The sequence below is a fragment of the Archocentrus centrarchus genome, chromosome 11 (genome assembly GCF_007364275.1).
Source record: "Archocentrus centrarchus isolate MPI-CPG fArcCen1 chromosome 11, fArcCen1, whole genome shotgun sequence".
Classification (NCBI taxonomy): Eukaryota; Metazoa; Chordata; class Actinopteri; order Cichliformes; family Cichlidae; genus Archocentrus; species Archocentrus centrarchus.
In genome coordinates, this window is record NC_044356.1 from 21,462,594 (window position 1) to 21,483,030 (window position 20,437).

The 20,437-nt window shown below is 42.0% G+C and overlaps 2 protein-coding genes across 6 annotated transcripts in view; one reads left to right on the forward strand and one right to left on the reverse strand.

Moving 5' to 3' along the window:
- The window catches only part of dync1i1a (dynein cytoplasmic 1 intermediate chain 1a), a 62,949-nt gene extending 47,002 nt beyond the window's left edge, over positions 1-15,947 (forward strand). For all 4 annotated transcript variants that reach the window (XM_030740687.1, XM_030740685.1, XM_030740686.1 and 1 more), the window contains 3 exons: positions 6,491-6,631; positions 9,191-9,316; positions 15,185-15,947. In XM_030740687.1, coding sequence (XP_030596547.1) covers positions 6,491-6,631; positions 9,191-9,316; positions 15,185-15,295 — 378 coding nt within the window. In that variant the 3' untranslated portion in view covers positions 15,296-15,947. The remainder of the gene's footprint in view (positions 1-6,490; positions 6,632-9,190; positions 9,317-15,184) is intronic.
- Positions 15,948-16,019: 72 nt separating this feature from the next.
- slc25a13 (solute carrier family 25 member 13) overlaps positions 16,020-20,437 on the reverse strand; it is a 51,148-nt gene continuing 46,730 nt past the window's right edge. For both annotated transcript variants that reach the window (XM_030740683.1, XM_030740682.1), the window contains 3 exons: positions 18,000-18,158; positions 17,785-17,875; positions 16,020-17,006 (listed from right to left, as the gene is read on the reverse strand). In XM_030740683.1, the coding sequence (XP_030596543.1) occupies positions 16,820-17,006; positions 17,785-17,875; positions 18,000-18,158 (437 nt within the window). In that variant the 3' untranslated portion in view covers positions 16,020-16,819. The remainder of the gene's footprint in view (positions 17,007-17,784; positions 17,876-17,999; positions 18,159-20,437) is intronic.

Genomic DNA, 20,437 nt, shown 5'->3' on the forward strand with positions numbered 1-20,437 from the left:
TCCTGAAATCTCAGGAAATTCACCAACAGGACCTGGGCACCCTGCAGCCACTCAGTCGACTGTGAACTCCTCTGTAGTATTCTAGAACCAAATGTGAGGTCATCTGTCCAACAGCTAAAGCCTAGGCAAAAGTGGGTCATGCAACAGGACAATGATCCTGAGTACAGCAGCAAATCTACAACAGAATGGCAATAGCCCAGTCAAAGTCCAGACCTCAACCCAGTTGAATCCCTGCAAACCTCAATGAACTGAAGTAATGTTATAAAGAAGAGTGGTCCAAAAATCCCTCCAAAAACAGTGTAGGTGACATCACAGTGTTGGCATCCATCTTTTATATACAGTCTGTGTTAATAACCAGTAACCCTGATTTCAGCCTGTGAAGCAAACAGTTGTTCTTAGAATTTTCTGTATTAAAATTAAAGTACAATTAATTGCACTTACAAAGAGAATGTCGGCTGTTGTTCAAGTTTTGCTTAGAAATGTTTTGCTGACAAGTGTGTGCATGTGTGTCTCTGTGTGTGTGTGTGTGTGTGTGTGTGTGTGTGTGTGTGTGTGTGTGTGTGTGTGTGTGTGTATTTCTAGTGTGTCCTAGGTGTGCATGTGTGAAAGTCCCTTGTTTGTATGTGTGGGTGTCCCTCCCACTCAACTATCACTGCAAAACACAAATGTGCTGATGGGATAGTGCTGGCTGCTGTCTGCAGGCACACTTAGTGAACCCAAGTCAGACGCACTCTAAAGGTGGGCGCTCCTCCTCGCGCTGGTTTTGAGTGACCTCATCCTCTCAGTGCCGTTGTTCTCCTTTCAAACCAGTGTTATGAATTCCATTTGGCAGCATTTCAGTAGCAGTAAAAAAGCAAATAGCCACTGTTTCTGTCAGACTGAGGTTGGGGAATAAAAAAAAACACTTGGCTAATACAGTGAAAGGACATTTTTGTGGTGGTGAGACAGAGGTTTTGCTTAGGTGCATATGAAATATTGCACAGAAAGTTTTAGGAAATGAATAGAGTGATTCCCAACCAGGGGTACTCTTGCAGTAGCCATAGGGTAAGAGGAACGATTAGCTCAACTAATATAAAAAATGTTAAGTACAATTTCATTATGAATAAAGCTGTAGAAATACACAGCCACAATGTATAAATTTGAGTGTATAAATGATTAAAACTGATAATGGTCCAAAAGTGAAAATAAGATTACATTAGATAGCTAAAATTATTGCTAGTAGTGAAATTAATGAACTGGAACTAATGGGTGAATTTTGACATCATCCACTAACAATAAACCCTTAAACATCATGAATAATAGCTTTAAGCTAGTTAGAATTAACTTAAATTAAATAAACTGTTGGAAGATGATATCTAAATGTATGGATAGTAGTTGAAATTGTTAGCTGATTGGATAAATAGTAAAAAGTACTAGATAAAAGTATGAATAAATAGCAGAAGCTATCAATAAACCAGCTAGATATAATGGGTAATGGGTAGCCTTAGGCCCCAGTAACCAGTAGTCTCTGAGTAAAAATGTGTCTTCCCTGACTGGTTGGCATCTGGTCACCAGGTGATGTTGGTTACAAAGAGGTGTACGGTGCTGCACCAAAAACCTCCTTGTCATTGCTTTGGTCGTTAGCAAATTGCTATGGTCGCCTGTAGTTTGCATGGATAATGCTGACTTGTCTGCAGACACTTGGCAACCAAAGCAATCATAAGGAGAGTTTTGGTGCTGCACTCTCTTTGCAATCAATTTCACCCAGCAACCTCCAGAAACCACTCACCAACCAGCCAGGTAATTTACATTATTCCCCAGTGACCTGAGGTTGCCAGGACATTGTTGACTGGATCCTAGGCCTGTGAAACTGAGGCCTTAGCTGATAAATGGCAACCTGAATGTAATCACTAAAAGGGGTAAGGTGAGAGTAGTCAAGATTAAAATGAGTTCAACTGAAAAGATTTGAACATGAGCATTGTTGATGCAGGTTTTGTACATGAGATTAAGATTACAGGAGGTGCGTTATTAAGAATATGAATTAAACTGAGGTGGAAACAACAAAAGAAAAACGTGATATAAGGATAACACAACAATGCCAGGAGAGGTGCAGTATACAGGTGAGACTGACACAAGAATAAAAGAAGAAAGAAAAGTGGTTAAAGTGGGAAAGTGGTTGTAAGAATCAGCAGAAAGAGGAAAGGCGTCATAAAGCTTTTAAAGCTAGCAATTAATGTTTTATAATAAACACTGATGCTAACGTTGAATGACAGAGGTTATCATGAACAGGGTGACATACACCCCTAAATCAAATACATAACTCCTTGGTGTAATGAAAATACATAATGCATATTGCATCTTTATGCAGGATCCAGTTACAGTTTTCATGTTTGGCTGTGACAGCCAATAAAACACTCTGATGAGTTTTAGCCCATGTTAGCATTCAGCCAGTCCATAAGTCTCTTGCAGTGAGTCCCGTGACACATATTAAAACATTTCTGCGGATTTTCATCAGAAGAGTGTGTTATTTTTCAGGATTTGGGAATTCCCTTTCCTTTGAGGGTCACCACAGGAATGTGTGTCTGTCTCTTATCCCATATAACCCATATTTGTGTGTGGGCAGGAGGAATACCTGAGCGTGTGTGTGCGTGTGTGTGTAAATACAGACACACCACACATGCCTCATGGTACACCTTAAGCAAGCTGACTTTGCTTGCCTAAAATCCTCTTGAGGTTTGCCTCCAGCCCTCCAATCATAACCATCCCAAACTGTTTTGAACACACACACACACACACACACATGCATACACATACGCACACGCACACACACATTTGCAGCGAATTTTCTTTGCATTCACATGCATTTGCCCTCACAGTTCAAAAAGGCCATCCTACAGATGTCTGCTTATGTTTTTACACTCAGCAGTGCAAATATTGTGGTTAGTGAAAACCATTTTGAGTCGGCCAGAGTGTGAAGATGTCGCGACGGCGGGGAGTGGGTTTATGATTGTGCATAACTTGAACCATCTTGCTCTCTTGACCCCAAAACCAGCATCTATGAAATGATTGGATGGAACACAATTATTCTATTGTTGTTCTAAAGAAGGTAATCAATGACCTGCATCTCTGTCAGGCCAGGTGATCGTTAACAAGTGTTCATAATATTTCACATGAGCATTCTGTAGGTACACTCACTGGCCACTTCATTAGATACACTGTGTTAGCACAAGGTTTGAAACCCCCTTTTGCCTTCAGGACTGCCTTAAGTTTTCATGTCATAGATTCAACAAATTGCTAGAAACATTTCTCAGAGATTTTGGTTCACATTGAGATGATAGCGTCATGCAGTTGCTGCAGATTTGTCAGATTTGCTATGATGTGAATCTCCTGTTTCATCACATCCCAAAAGTGTTTTATTGATTTGATATCTGGTGATTGTGGAGGTGTGGAGGGTGAGGTCACCCGGAGAACTGACTCTCACTGGATATTTCCTCTTCCAGACCAGTCTGTCTGGCAGCAAGAACCATGTCGCGTTCAAAGTCAATTAAATCCGCTTTCTTCCCCATTTTGATGCTCGGTTTGAACTTAAACAGGTTGTTTTGACCATGTCAGGGTCAAGTGTGTGTGAGCAGAAAAGAAGGTGAGAAAAAAAAACATTCTGGTTGGGGTCTTCTAGCATAGCACATGAAGGAAGAATTTCTCATTTAAGGACAGTATCTCAGTTCCCTCTGTGTGCCATATTTATTAAAACTATCAAACTAATGTAGTGTGATTTTTGAGATGCAAATGCAGCAAGGATAGAAGCAGTTAAATTATATGACTGGTTGCTGCTGAGATGAGTGTTTTTGGATCCCTATGGATGGCTGCGCGATGAGATGTTTTCTTATAGGCCGGCTTCCTCCTTGACAGTTTGAATTTTGAGAATGCAATTTGGGATTTCATTATTAATGCCAAGGTGGTGACTGCATTTTTAGCAACAATATCCAAATCATTTAATGCTTAACTTGGATTACGCCCTCCAGTTTTAGCTGCTTTATGCCAATGTCATTGCATCACTGTAATGTTAAATATCAGTACCCAGTGTTTCAGTGTTGGTTTTAAGACTTGTTGAAGCTCTGCGGCTTTTCAGCACAGGAAAGATAATGACATCCAGTTACTTCATGTGCGGCGCCACAAGGATTAAGCTTCATTTAAAGATTAGTTTAAAGACTTATTTACCTAAATTACCTTCCTTAAAATTGGTAGATATAGACAAAATAGTAGTTTACATTTTGAGTAGTTAGTATAATACCAAAGACAGCTTTATTTATCTCATTTTGCCTTCCAGGTTATTCTTCACTCTGAGTTATGGCCAAATGACATGAAGGACAAGTTTCAGAAAATTATCTTGAATTGAAAACAGAGGCATTTTGCTTCAAGCCCGATTACCTTTATACAGTAACATTTGCAGTATAACCAGCTGGCATAAAACACCAAAGATGGGAACAAGTAAACGAGAGACAGCGAGAGAACATAAACAGGTATGACTTCGATCAAATGCTGGAACTGCGAGATGGAAAAAAATGACCTCTGCTGTCATCTTGCCGGCTGGAAAACTGGTTCAATCGAGCCTTGAAATTGGCTTGGCTCAGTTTGTTTGTGTTTGTGTGTGAGTGTGTGTAAGCGTGCGCTCTCAGAACCACCGTGGAGTGAGAGAGTAAAGGTGATGGAGAGAAAGGAGCAAGGAGAGAGAAGGAGAGAGACTGCATTCTTTGATTTGCCGTTCTAGCCAACCTGTCTCCTCTCTTCCACTCCTCCCACTCTACCTGCAAGGAATGCAGTTTGTATGCCTCTTGAATCTTAACAGTCAGCTTGAGAAGAGGGGTTTTACACACACACACACACACACACACACACACACACACACACACACACACACACACACACACACACACACACACACACACGTGCATTAAGCTATATTTACCTTATGTGGGCCACATGGGGTTTGTGTTTGGTATCTAAACCAGACTGTTTTTAAGGGTATCTTCTGCAACATTGATATGATTATGACCTTTTTTTAAAATATCATAGACAGCTTCCCAAGCCTTGATTATTAACGTCAGAATCTATCTTTAAAGTGTACTCACACTAAGTGATTTGTTCTGTGCCTAAGTACATTTGACCCCAAAAGTCCAGTTTGTGTGGCTAGTGTGGTCTCTGTGTATGATGTCCTGGCCCACTTGAAGAAGTGGGCTTGGGCATTAACCACATCGAAGCATGGAACTCAAAATTCTTCCTCTATGTCAGTTACCTTAGAAAACATCCCTAATTATGCCACAAACTACACAAAATCATGAACTTTGCTGTGCACTGTTAGAGTGCTTTGCTTCAACATAAACAGTCATGTCATTATGAAGTGTGTGCATGAGAAAAAGAGCATGAACAGGCAAAAGAGGGAGGAGTTGAGATGATTCTTTACATTAAGCATGAAGGAAAGACGGAGTAAAATACGGGAAGGGAAAGATACGAACTTAAGCGCACGGTGAGCAAGGACGTGGAGAGAGAGAGGGGCATTTGTGCTCGGGCACAGTCCAAGACAGCTGCCCCTAGTGTGAGTACACCCATAATTGCAGCACAAGCAGTAGCCTTCACCAGTTAACCTTGCTTCCAGAGGTTAGTCTCGTTCAAGGTCAAAGTTCAATAAGCTCTCAGTCTCGGCGGCTTTGCATTGTTCTGCATAGTGCAGTGCATACACCGCAAAACAAAACATGCACAGTAAGGAAGGATGCCGGTGCAAGAGCTGTACTAATTTTAATGGCGGCATTTTGTGCCTGACCTATGACCTCGTCATGAGGGCTTTATGCAGACATAACATCACAAAAGCATAATTGTTTAGGTCAGTATAATGGGATGAGTTTGTCCACCAGACAAGGAATGACAGCTTTGTTTTTGAAGTGTAAAATGATCCCGCTCAATACATAAATAACAGCTGCTTATGTTAAAGATGAACGTCAGAAAATGGATCTCACCATATCAGATTTAGTTCCACTCTGAAATAGTCAGTTTAAACCTAAAACATCCACTATCAGTCAAGCTCTTCTTGCACACAAGGACACACATGCACATCCTTCCTGCGTGTCCATTGTCCATGCCTCCTTCTCCTTCTCTTTTCTGTCTCTCAGTTTCTCTCACACAGCTGTTGTGTTGAGGTTACAGTACACCTTGTGGAGAGGCCTTCCCTTTCATCTCTCCCAGCGGTTTTATGGCGCTGTGTGAATGTGCTAGGCTTTTTAATTAGGCTCTACACCCAGACAGGCCCCAAGGCTGAGGCAGCGCCACTCTGTCTGAAGCTCACTCACTCCCTCTCTCCATTGCTTTTCCCTCTCTCTGTCTCTCTTTTCTTTCTATCTCTGGTATGTCATCTGCTGTAATCCATCGCTCGCTCCGTTTTCGCTGCTTTTTTTCGCACCATGTCAGTCATACACACTTGCACAGATATCCTCTTTTTTTCTCTCTCTCTCTCTTTCAGCACAACAAGCCTCTGTACTCATTTGAAGACAACGCCGACTATGTGTATGATGTCATGTGGTCGCCTGTGCATCCTGCCATGTTTGCTGCCGTGGATGGCATGGGCCGCCTGGACCTGTGGAACCTCAACAATGACACTGAGGTGTGTGTATACTGTGAATGTGTGTGAGTGTAGTTAATATAGGTCGTGATGGGCGGGGTTTGTGTGTCATCTCTTTGTGTGTCATCTCTTTGTGTGTCGATGTGCGTGTGTTTGGTGTCCTCAGGGCCTGTTGCTGGGCCTCAGCCCGAACCACACAACCAAACATCCAAGACTTTTCCCTCCCATCAACCCCTCCTCCACCACCACTACCACCACCACCACATCCCTCCCATCACACACACACACACACACACACACAATTCCAGATTCCCCCGTGGGCGTTTCCCACAGACCTTGCTTTAAATCAAACTGTGTGACATCTCCTTATTCCAGCTCCCACCCAGCCATCCCACTAACATTTCTACAACCTCTCTCCAATGTTCAGGGAACCTCAGGACCCCACAAACCCCGTCCCATCATCCTCCCACTCTGTGTCCCATCGAAGGAGAACACAGATGTGCCGGAGACCACGAGCAGAGAGCCCCAGCCCTCAGTCCACAGTTCCATGAAAATAATAATAATAAAAAAAAAGGAAACTTCAGACCAGGGGTTGAGTTTCGCAAGGCTGTGGGGCAAGCAGTTATTTTAAGATGGGTGCATTTAAGGTCATTGGAGGACAGATTGTAGTATTATAGAGTTTGCATACAATGTTAAGTGTTGAATAAAATAAAAATATACCTTTTTTCCCAAGGTCGTATGCTCTTATAAAAACTGGAAATAGGGAGTTATGTAACCTGATTCTGTGTAAAAATCAGCTGTGAACACAGCCTGCAATTAAAAAAAAATTATCATTTGTTTAATTCATGCAAAAACTCAAGTGTAAAAATCAGAAGTCACTGTAGCTGGTGGAAAAAAGCCTCTCACAAAACCCTTGTAAAACTAGAACCTGTTTTACTTTTTTTTTTTTTTACACAAAATTATTTGTGTACAAAAAGTTAGGGATTCGGTGATTGTGAAATTCTGAGCTGATACTGCTACTGATGTTTATAGTGCTTATGGTTGGCCAATATATTGGTATATTCCTACTTCTTGCCTATTGTTGAGAGCTGTTTCCCTGCTCTGAGTTTTTATCTTAATCTAAGCTGTCATGGCTGCAGCCTTATATTTAATAGACAGATGAGGATGATACATCAAACTGTCCATGGCTCTGGCCATGTTTCTTAAAATGATACTTTGTTACAACTCTGGGAGCAGAGTGAGCACCAAACCTTTGATCACTAAAAGTAGAGATAAAAGCATCCTCCTTTCTCCTTCTTTTTTGGTTTCCATGGAGACAACACCTGCACATACTCTCCATCCTCTCTCATAATGTCCTTTCACTCCCAGCTTCTCATTTTCTTCAGTCTATGTACATAAATAAAATTGGATTTAATGTTGCAGCGCTTCATCTTGTAAGCCTGTCACTGTCAGTCGCCAAATCCACCGGTAGCATCGAGTCCTCCCTCTGCAGAGCAGATGACAAGTTTCCCAGGGTTCCCTCAACAGCAGCCTTTTCACAGACAGAGGAAGAGTTCATTATCGGCGGCCTGACTCGGCTAACAATGTGCTTTATGAGAAACATTTGCTCAGACACACACAAGCGGATGTATCGAACACATGCGCACACACTCACCCGCACACAGTCTAATAGCAACAGGCTTCCATTGTTACCATCATATTAAAAACACACAGTCATAACGACATTAACAGAGCTAGCGCGGTGCGCCTGGTTCTCATTTCCACTGCACACACATGCGCACAGACATATACAACCAATTTAGAGCGCTCAGTTCGGTTCCACTCGTGCGGCGCAGTGGAAGCTAGCAGGCTAATGGCAGTCAGGCTGTGGTTAGCGGTGCTTTAAAAGGCAGAAGCTCGGTGTGTGAGGCGACGTGATGCCAGGGCCTCTGTCTCCACTGATGACATGTGTCAGACTCGCCTGCCGCATGTCAGGAACAGTTCATGTAGGTTCTGCACATGGCTTTAGGGTTTTTGAAGATGCAGCACGAGCACTGCTGTTCACCCCACAACAGCAAAGTGAGTTATTACACTGTAAATATCCTGTTGTGTCTACAAGTTGTAATTTGACAGCTTTGTTTTTGTAACCTCTCGCTGGATAAACTGCCCTTTATAAATAGTAAATTTGCCAAATTAGACTATAATGGCATAATGCTTCCATTTCCCAATAAACTATAAAGGGAATAGTTTAAACAACAATTATGGTCATAAAAATGAGCACCAAGAGGCATGTTTTATGCGTAAATGTTTACTTCAGTGTAATTTCCTTTAAAATGAAAGGAATATGAGAGGCCTTTAAAGCTAATTTTAAAAGTCACTCATTGATTTTTTTTTTAAATAAATAAAGTTCCCAAACAAACAACAACAGAAAAAAAAACAGCTTGTGGTGTTTATTGAGTGCTCTGTTCAGCACCCTCATATTTCCATGTTGCTGTTTATTTCCTATTGGTTTCAACTTTTCCTTGTCACAAAATGTTAAATTTTACGCACCACATTTTACATTGAGTTATCTGTGATCTATTTGAGATCGGTCTAACACTGTTGGCCTGTTTTACCTACAAGGTACCCACTGCCAGTGTGACCATCGAGGGCGCTTCAGCACTCAACAGAGTCCGCTGGTCATCGGGAGGGAAGGAGGTGGCTGTGGGCGACTCAGAGGGCCGAGTTTGGATCTACGATACGGGAGAGGTACTCAAATTAGCCGTATAGTTGATGTGTACTTACAGCCACCCATACAGCGCAGTCACTGTAGAACAGCAACAGAATATTAATAGAATATTTGTTTCAACCAAAAAAAGGGGCACAATAATGATTACAGAATAATAATTGTGGCATTTCCAACAATGTTACACTCGGGTGTTTCTCATATGATGTTAATATTTTGGCAGCCTGCTCTGGGTTTAAAACAAAAGTCTGCTGAGTACATTTTTTTTAATTCACTTTGAGTGCTGTGATGCATGGAGCCAGTAGTTCTCGTGGGTTTAGTTTTCAAACAGTCAAGATTTAATTACCACCTAGGTGCCAAAAGCTTGAGCGAACTACAATGACCAAAATTTATTGGCAAATGGAGAGATTTTTAGTGCCTGAAATTTGACTTACTGATCTTTCTAAATGGAAAATCAGTTAAAACTCATCACTAACACCTCCCTTTCTCTCTAATTCTAAAAAAAAAACAAAAAAAAAACTCATGGTGGAAAAATCAAAAATGATTATTGTAACATAATCATCATTTTACAAATATATACTTAGCTGAGTGTTCAGGGCAAACAGTAGACTTTTGTTGTGATTTGTGTGTATTTGGTCTGCTGACATTATTGTGTAACAGTAGAAATAAGTGATTTCTTTCAGTAAAACCTCCACATGAAAAATAACTCACCTGTCCTCTGCCTCTGTTTATCCATCTGTGGGCACTGTATAAAGCCCCCTCTAGGTTCATCAGAGTGAAAAAAAGAAACATCCACACACTCGGTTCATAAACCCTGCTCTCGGCATCCAGACTTACAAACTCCGTCTTTCCTCAGAGGAACGAGGATTTCCCCTCTGCCTTCAAACTGAAAAGTTGGTTTTGGAGCTAAAGAAAAAAAAAAAATGCAATGTTAGATGATTAAGTGTTTAAAGCATTTAATGTAGAACACAATATGGAGAAATGACAAAGACCATAAAAAGCGAGGAACATGCAGCATTTCAAGAACAGTAGATTGAGGAGATTCAGGTGGAGCTGCTGGTTATTGTGAGCTACTGTTTTGCCATAGACTGACAAAGGTGGATGTACACTATATTGCCAAAAGTATTCACTCACCCATCCAAATCATTGAATTCAGTCGTTCCAATCAGTTCCATGGCCACAGGTGTATAAAACCAAGCACCTAGGCATGCAGACTGCTACTACAAGCATTTGTGAATTATTTGTGTATTATTACAAAGTGGAAGCAATTGGGTATGAGAGCAACTCAGCCATGAAGTGGTAGGCCACGTAAAATCACAGAGCGGGGTCAGCGGATGCTGAGGCGCACAGAGATTTCCAACTTTCTGCAGAGTCAGTTGCTACAGACCTCCGAACTTCACGTGGCCTTCAGATTAGCTCAATAACAGTGCGTTAAGAGCTTCCTGGGATGGGTTTCCATGGCCAAGCAGCTGCACCTAGTCTTACATCATCAAGTGTAATACAAAGTGTCAGATGTAGTAGTGTGAAGCACACCATCACTGGACTCTAGAGCAGTGGAGACGTGTTCTCTGGAGTGATGAATCATGCTTCTCCGTCTGGCAATCCCATGGATAAGTCTGGGTTTGGCAGTTGCCAGGAGAGCGTTGTACCAAGTGTAAAGTTTGGTGGAGGGGGGATTATGGTGTGGGTTTGTTTTTCAGGAATTGGGCTTAGTTCCAGTGAAAGGAACTCTTAATGCTTCAGCATATCAAGACATTTTGGACAATCTCATTAGAGCAGAGACTGTGAGCCAGGCCTTCTCATCCAACAGCAGTGTCTGACCTCACAAATACGCTTCTGGAAGAATTCCCATAAACACACTTCTAAACCTTGTGGAAAGCTTTCCCAGAAGATTTGAAGCTGTTATAGTTGCAAAGGGTGGGCCAACATCATATTAAACCCTATGGATTAAGAATGGGATATTACTCAAGTTCATATGCACGTGGAGGCAGACAAGCAAATACTTTTGGCAATATAGTGTAACTTTGGGTCTGAAAGATGAAGTTGACTCATTGCGTCTTAAACCTGCATTCTTTTTTAATGGAGATACATCTGGTTGCAAAAAAAACAAAAAAACCTCTGATCATATTAAGGTTTTGCTGACATGTGACCACTAACCATGCAACATTAATTTGTCCACCATTTTGGCATGTGCGACAATGTAGGATCAAATGAATAAGGCTGTGGTCACACCGGCCTAGAGACCAGTCCATCTGGCAACCACCGATTGTGAGGGAAAAATGAGTATTTCCCAAGTGTTTGTGAGTGATTCCTGGAGGTTGATGACAGTTGCTGGCAAATGATTGCTAAAGTCCCAGTTACACAGGCTTATGGACCGGTCAGCAATCCCCTCCCAGCCACCCATTACAAGGGAAAAATGTGTATTCCCCAACCAGCTGGCAGAAACCTCTTTGTGATTACTTTGGTCACTAGAAAATTGCTGCAGTCGCAGTTTGAACGGAAGTGACAGAACTGTCTACAAACACTGGCCAGCTACTTATTTCAAAGCAAAAGTTGCAACTTTTGAAACAGCTTGGCTGCAGCACTGAGGCACAACTTTATCTCTGAAGATGAAACTCCTCCATATTAGTGTCACACTTCTTCAAGTTTTTCTACTACTCAGCTAGTAGTTAGCAAGTGTTTGCAGACAAACATGAAAAACTACAGGCAACTGCTAGCAACCAAAGGAATCAATAGGACGTTTTTGGTGCAGCACCTTTCGACCACAAGCAATTTGACCCAGCAACAGTCAGAAACCTCCAGGAGTCAAAGTCGGGAAATAGACATTTTTCCCTAGCAACCGGTGGTTATGTCACATGCAACATAGCAGACAATTCTTGAGAAATGTGTGCATGACGTCACATAATGGACCTAAAATAGATGAAAACATCACTCAGGCTTTAACTCAGTGAACACTTTGCTGGTGAGTTGTGTTATGGTGTCAGTCACTCATTTCAGCTAACTAACTGTGATCGACAAGGTGCTACCAATAGTTGGCGTCATAGTAGCTCCGCCCATCTTGTATTGTGTCTGTGTGTTTTTAGGAATTGAATTACTGAGTTCCCAAACTTAAAGACCCCCCCCCCCCCCCCCCCCGAACCAGCGACTTACTTGGGCGAGGGAGCTAAATAAGAAGTTTATTTAGATCTTGCTCCCTGTGTTGTTAAACCTTCTCCAAAGGTTCCTGGTCCCTGGTTGAAAGTTCTGCAGTGGAAATGTTTGATATTTTTGTACCCCTTCTCTTTTATGTAAAACGGCCTCCACGTGACATCGCTGTCACCACAATGTGGCCAGCCACCCAGCCCATGCCTGTATGTTCTCTCATGTTTAGAGGACTCTGGTTAGGATCCCATGTGAGTGCAGCCTAGCCTAGCCGCTCAGCTAAATTTAGCATCTTTTTTTGTTGTGCAGTGAACTGGAGAGAAGCTGAGCTGGTGGACTCCATGCTGAGTTCATGGTAACCATGAGAGTCATCAATAAGAAAGAGTGGGGCTGAAAGGTTTTATGACTCCAACAAGTGTGTGTGTGTGTGTGTGTGTCTTGTGGGTATTAAAGTCACTACAAACTCCCCCATATAGCTATAACTAGGAACAGCATGTGAAAAAAAGAGATGCCAGTAGTTTCATCCAGAGAGCTGTGGTCCTGGAGCTTAGAGCAGCCCTTTAGAGTTTTCCAGCACAGTAAAATACCAAATACTGTTATTTCTCTTTTATTTCACTGAGTGAAAATTAGAAAAAAAAAAGTGCCATCAGAGATTAGGGTCGTTTTTATTAGGACCCTACTGGTATTGTCCTTTTTTTCCAGAGCAGGTCTAAATCTGTTTCTGGACATCAAGGCACTGACAACAGCCAGCCACGTTTTTGTGCCATTTGTGCTTCTTGTAATTGCTGTTGCTGCTAATACTGAAGTCACTCAAGGCACTATATAGATGATGATCTGCCAGAGCCCCCTGCTGTGGCCAGCCCAGCCCTTTGGGGGGGTTCAAAATGGCTGCCTCCCTCTTCCTGGTTCCTGATTAATTACAGCCTGGCCAGGCAAAGCGTGGTTGCAGACATCTTGGGTGGCGACTTCAGTCCCACTCACTCTTACTCCTGCTGTGCACAACTCTAGCAAGACACTTTACAAGGAATAACATTCACTTTGACATCTTGTATTAGCCTTATGTTCTCTTATCAAACATTAATGGGAACCTATAATGCTTTTTGTTCTTTTCTGACACACACATACATACATATATGTAGATAGGTATTACAGTTACTATTTATTTTTTTACTTTTTGATCATTTGATCGCTATGACACTGATGTGGTTATATCAGGCACACAGCTCTGGCTGCAGTACAGAAGCCTTACCCACTTCCTGTTCAATCCTTCTCTTTACCAGAGGCCGCCAATCAGAAAAAGATGTTTAAAGGGAGAGGAGGTTAAACCACTTGTTTTAGAAAGGATGAACTAAGGCTGCAACAAGGCCCAGTCTAAAATAGATAAGGATTATCTGAACTGAATAACTTAAAGCTGCTCTAGTGGTGTCTACGAATAACAACAGGGAACTAGAAATGAGCATCACAGGCCATGTTTTCAGTGAGTGGGATGGCAGTATTTGATTGATCAATCTGATGCAGACTAAAATGTCTCAGCAGCAGTTAAATAAACTGTCAGGAAATCGTGGAACTCATTCATGACAACAGATGAGGAATCCTAGTTATTTCATTGATGACTTTACACTAGAGTACAAACAGGACAGCAACTTCCTTACAACTGGTGGCTGCCCGATGATTGCAGTTTTTTTTTTTTTTTTTGCTTTTGGTGACTGATTGCAAGTAGTTGCACTGATCAAATGGTCCCCCAGAAATTGGAGGTGTAACACTCTGAACCTCGGGGCAACTACTTTGCATGACAAGGCGATTGCACAGGACAGGGATGCAACCTGTCTGCAAACAATTGCAATTCCTCTTATACTGATTGCAATCACTCCGACTGATTGGCAAAAGGTTTGCAAAAGAATTGCTGTCTAATTGCTAAACACAGACAGATTGCCAGCATGCTGAGATCAAACTGAGTCAGCCTGCACCGATGAGTGCTACTCATCTATGACATCCCTTTGGAATAGGGGACTCAACTCAACTGGTTGCCAACTGGTTGTATTCTGATTATATTCCTGTGTAAAAATAAGGTTGCAGAGCTCCTGTGTCATTTTACAGTTAAATCACGGCCCTGCAGCAACTAGTTATTTTGAATTTCTGTGTATGTAGACAGCAACAGATTTGCAATTTTTGCCAGTTTATCCCAGTTAATCAGATTATTAAATTGTGGTCATCTCTGGCTCCATCATCACAGTTTCACTTGTAATAATGTCGCCTGTCCTGTCAGTGGGCATTCATAATAATATTCACTGAGTGTTAAAACGACTGAAGAGAATATAAAAAGTTCTCAGATTCACTGGCACATCTGTTTACCATACTTACGGACACGTGGTTAAACTCTGGAAAATGATCATGGAGACAACTGTTTTATCTCATGTTGCTTGTTCATGTTAAAAGTAATCTGCCAGGAATTTGTGCGCTTCTATGACATTTCCTTGTGGAAGAATCTGGAACGGTTTCACTCTTTTTCCTGGAGAATCACGCATTCTTTGTGGGAGTCCTCTATGTTGGCACATCTGCTCTTCCAGCATGGCGCACATAGCACTAATGTCAGCCTGGACAGAGATTTATTTCTCATTTCCTCCCATTATTAAATCATGATAAATGAATGATGGGAGTTTGTTACCAAGCAAAACATCCAGGTGCGGCTGCCTGCATACTGATGTGTGTGTCCACAGTGTTCTTAACACCGTGCGCTTCTGTTTTTCCAGCTTTCTGTGGCCCACACGGACGACTGGGCACGCTTTGCCCGTACCCTGATGGAGATTCGTGCTAACCGTGCTGACGGTGAGGAAGAAGGGCCTATGGAGCTGGCTTCATAGAAAAGAGACTCCAAAACCAAAGTGGGCGGATCCAGAGACCTGGTGTGCTTTTACTGGTGTCACTGTAGCATGTGCTTCTCACTCACTTCCAGTTTTGTTTTCTCTACTTTTATGTTCCTGTTTATTTATTTTATTTTTGTACTTTTGCATTTCTAAAAGCAAAATGTTGACTTATCCCAATTTGTCTGCCCTTATTTATTTGTCCAACAACTTCAGGTGATGTGTCGCTTGCAACTAGTGAACCTACGGTATATAAAGAGTGGCAGTCTGTTAGCCTTATGGAGATGTGTGTACTGTAACAATGCTTTGCACTACTGTAAAAAAAAATGAAGCAGGTTTCATAGACTAGTCATGTTTTGTTTACATGTTCTATTTATGTTGTGCTTCTTTTGTCTGTATTAAGCCTGCATGCGACACATTCCTAAAATATTCCAGATGCAGAAATGTGGGGTTAACGTGGAGCCAGGTTATCACACATGGAGCTGCTTTATGTCAGTGTGTCTGAAACTGAGTCAAGTGTGGTCTTCTGTACTCAATGAGAGCTTCGACTGTATATCATTTAATGAACTGTGACAATTAATAAGAGGTATACTGTAATTCAGAGTGATTGCTGTTCAGCCTGCTATGTTGACTATTAAAGCATAGCCCAGGAGTCACTGTGTTGCTTTTATTTCCCCTCCGACCAGGAAGCAGTACTGCGAATAAAACCTCCGGCATACATCGGTTTACTAATATAAGTGTCTCTTTACTTTCAGTACACATGTTGCTGCCATACGTTCAGTAAGGCACAATTATTACACACCACATGTAGCTCCTACATTCTCTGCACTGTACAAGTTTAAATACTGAGCCGTGACATACCGCAGAACTCCAGATATTTACACATCTGCGTACATTTAGACCTGAACTCAAACATCTGACAGCAGTAAACATTATGTGCAGTCACAACGTTACGCTGCGCCTTTACATTCAAGTATGTTTTGGTCATATTCTGGATACATTTGACCGTAAATCAACACACAGTGGAAAGAGCAACTCATACATATGAAAATATGTTTCTGGATTTCTTATATATACAGAAGTACCACATTTACTGTATGAGCCTCTTTTTTTTTTTTTGGAGCCTGCTATATGATCATGTGAATAATGTACTTTTGGTTATAAAGCAACAAAAGGAAGACACTGGAAAAAGCTGCAACAGGAAGTAGCCATTGATATTTAAAGAAAAAGTTTAAGTGTATTTCTGCAAGCTCTACTGCTGCTTTGTGCATATTATGTACCAGTTGGAATGTATGAAAAACGTAATATAATAAAGACTGTAAATTAAACACTGCATGAGTCCTATAAGAATTACCTTGCTAATCCATGTGCTCACATAGAGACTCCATTATATAAAAATTAGGACAAAATAACTTAAAATACTGTGAAAACTAAATGGACTTCATGGTGTCTCGGTGCTTTATGTATGAAAAACAGTTCAGCTCCCCCACCCCCAAACACACACATGCATACACCAGTGGAGGTTCAGGGGGAGCTCGTGCTGGAAGGGGCCGCTGCCGTCGCCACCATGTAGCGTGGGAGATGGAGTCCAAACTTGCTCTCGATGCCAGTAAATGTGGCCACGGCCAACCTGAAGCCTCCGATGTGGTCGGGGTTGGGCGCCGGCAGGCTGATCCGAGACTTGGGGGTGGGCTCGGAGCCAGCCGGCTTTCTGTGGTGTGGAGAGAGAGAGAAAGAGAGGGAGAGATGGAGGAGAATGGAGGTAAGGGGCTGTTCAACAACATAAACACTGCAAACTGTTAACACACAGGGGTTTTATTATCATCATTATTAAATCTTAAATTAATGTTATCATTCGACACGCTGTTCCCCACAGAAATAAACATCTTAATAGAAAAATCAAAAGTGGAATGGCTGAACACTTCTCCCTGAGAGCAGAACTAAATCAACTCCCTCAAAGATTTCACGCCGCGCTCTGTGAATCGCTGCCAACACAGACAGCAAAAGGATCCGCTCGGGTCCAAACCGCAGCGAATATTCACTGGAATCTGCAGCTGATTTTGTGTCACTGTGTGCGAACAGGGAGAGCGAGCGCTACATGGAAAACGAATAAGCCGTCCAACTGATACATGCATGTGCAGCACAGTGTCTGCTGTCCATTAAAGGAGGCGACCAGCTCCATTCCCCACAGCACTTTTGGAGAAGGAGTGAATTATTCCTGACAGTGGCCTACGCGAGGAGGGAAATGAGCCTGTTTCAGTCCTAGAAGTGGGGAAACTACATGCAGGGGTCAAATGGGTGCTGCCTGTGCTGATCACAGTGTGGAAAAACTCGTGTACTTGAGAAAACTGTCACATCCAGAGGTCTGAGTGACATTACCGTGTGCCTGCGGTTCAGGGAGGAAGAAATTGTCTCAGTGGCAGATTAGTGGAATTTTGAAGTTTTTGTGTAGTTGAAACAGACCACTGAGCTTATGTGAAGGAACTTACTGTCCTCCAAAGTCGATATAAAACCAGCGCTGCAGGAGTTCATAGGTCACCAGGGTCACTCCAAACTGAGGCGAGGACCGAAACACTCGAGCTGTGGGGTTGAAATTTGGTTACTTAAATTCATAAAGACAATTCACACAAACCTGTAACCAGATTTGCTTTTAATAGAACACATCCTTATAAAAAAAACATGATGTTTGACTCCATGAGTGTACCTCCAGCTCCTTTCCAGAAAGCACGGGGCCCCTCTTCTCTGAGTATCTTCCAGAAGCAGTCCATCAGGCCGCTGTAGGTGGTCTGGCCTGCACGTGCCGCCACCTGTAACCGGGTCTTGATCACGTCTGCTGGGGTCACCAGAGAGGCCGCCGGCATGCCTGGAGAAAGAATGCGGGAGCTTTTTTTTTTTTAGCCGTGCGATGCCTCTTCTAAAGGGGCCAAATGTGTTTGAGTCTAAACAGAGTGCACAAAATCTGAAATCAGGCCCAAACAAATGAGATGATGTGCAGAAAGCAGCCATCAGTGACTGAGGCAAATCTTGCATATCTTTGAAAACGCATCTTATTGAGTGGTTTTAGCCGTCTTTGTTCCCCTTTCTAAAACACGTCATCTTGGATCTTTACCATCTTGCAGTATGTCTGCAGCATACATACACCATACACAAGTAGGGGCCAGCTCCTATCACTTCATCATCAACCAATCGAAGCCATTATTTAATCTCTACCTTTTTTCTTCCTTTCCTCTCTCTCCCACTTTTTCTACAGCCGTTTGAAAGGGGCCAGACAATGGACGGTAATGAGAGCAATGCACACTGTGCCCCGTGTGCCGCTCAAAGTGACTGGCTGACTGAAGGGAGTGACTGCAAGGCCCCCACTCCAGCCACTTCACTCATGAATGGGCCCAATCATTGATGGCTTGGTCATTACCATCAACTGCCCTCTTGACGATTTACTCTGACTTCTTGGTTTTTGTAACGGGAAAACGAGCTATTCAGCAAGCCTGATCAACTCAGCATTAGGTAGCCGACTGGCACCCAGTGGAGACTGACCACCTGCACTGAACTGAGGAGAGGAGAGGAGAGGAGAGGAGAGGAGAGGAGAGGAGAGGAGAGGAGAGGAGAGGAGAGGAGACATCTGAATATATATATATATATATATATATATATATATATATATATATATATATATATATATATATATATATATAAATAAACACCTATTATACGAAGACCCTCGATTCAGGTAAAGAAAAAACATCACCTTCGAGTACAGAACTTTATCCAAAATTTATCTCTACAAAATGTAAGCAAACCAAATCCCCAACACAGTGTCTCAGTCTTTCAGTGTTTTGTCCAGATTTTGCCACACACACACACACACACACACACACACACACACACACACACACACACACACACACACACACACCCTACAATAATGTTCAGTCTTTCTTAACTAACAGCATTCTGTTTGCAAAAAACTCTACATAATATATGCACACAAACAGCAGGGGTGTAGCTAAAGGGGGCCCGGCCCTCCCTGAAATTTTATTACCTGCCACTAGGGGTGGTCGAGGGACCATAAAGACACCTTTTCTGAAAAGAAGAAAAAAAAAGTGTCTACCTCAGTGAATCATTGGAAATTAACCATATAATGTTAAATAATATTAACATGTACACTGAAACCCCTTGCAAAGTTTAACTATGCAAGTTTTGAAAAAAAAGACTCTTCATAAAGCTCACAGTGGTTTGGTCCATTGCTTACCATTCACTAAATCCTTCACTCTGCAGTGCTGAATCTAAAACAAAGGATACATGAGACACTGTTCTTTACTTTTACAGTTGTAACCAGACTGCATGTTGTTAGCTCCATTACCTTGCAGTTGAATATTGTGCTTCAATCATACTTTTACACACTTCTCTTGGCAGTAGGGGACTCAACCCAACTGGTTGCCAGCTGTTTGTCTATGAGGTTCTGGCTGGACCCTGAATATAAGTAGTTATATTCAGGGAATATAACTACTTTAATTTCTGTGTATTCAGATGACAACAGATTTGCAATTTTTGGCAATTTGCCACAGTTAATTACCATATTATCACAAAGAAATTGCATGCCAACTTGACTCCAATCAATTGCACACTGACTCCATCTTATCAATGTTTTATCGCTGGTTCGATGCACCAAAGTCGCTTGCAGACCTGGTCCCTCTCTTCGAAGCAAACATGTCAAAGGCAACAAGATCACAAGTTCACTGCACATGGTCGCAATTATTTGGGTCGCCAACCACTGTTTTCCATAGTGTGAGTGTAGCTTAATTTTTGCCGTTGTTGGCACATTTCCTGCTTCTTTACAATAACCAACTCTGCTTCGTAGAGCTACTCTACTTGGTAGAGTAGCTTGAAATCAAAATCAGTCAATTGATATGAAAAAAAAAATGATTCAAAAGAGTGCCCTGGTCAACAAAAAAAGGAAAAAGGTTCAACTAAAACATTACAAATTTCTGCTTGGAAGCCATTAATATTCCTGCCATATTTCACGGTGACAAAGCCAGAAGTACCATAACTGAACAACATGGACATTTCTTATACCCCACAGCTTGGCCAAGATCCCCTGCCTCCAATATTTATCCCATAAAGGGCTAATATGAGCTGGAGATG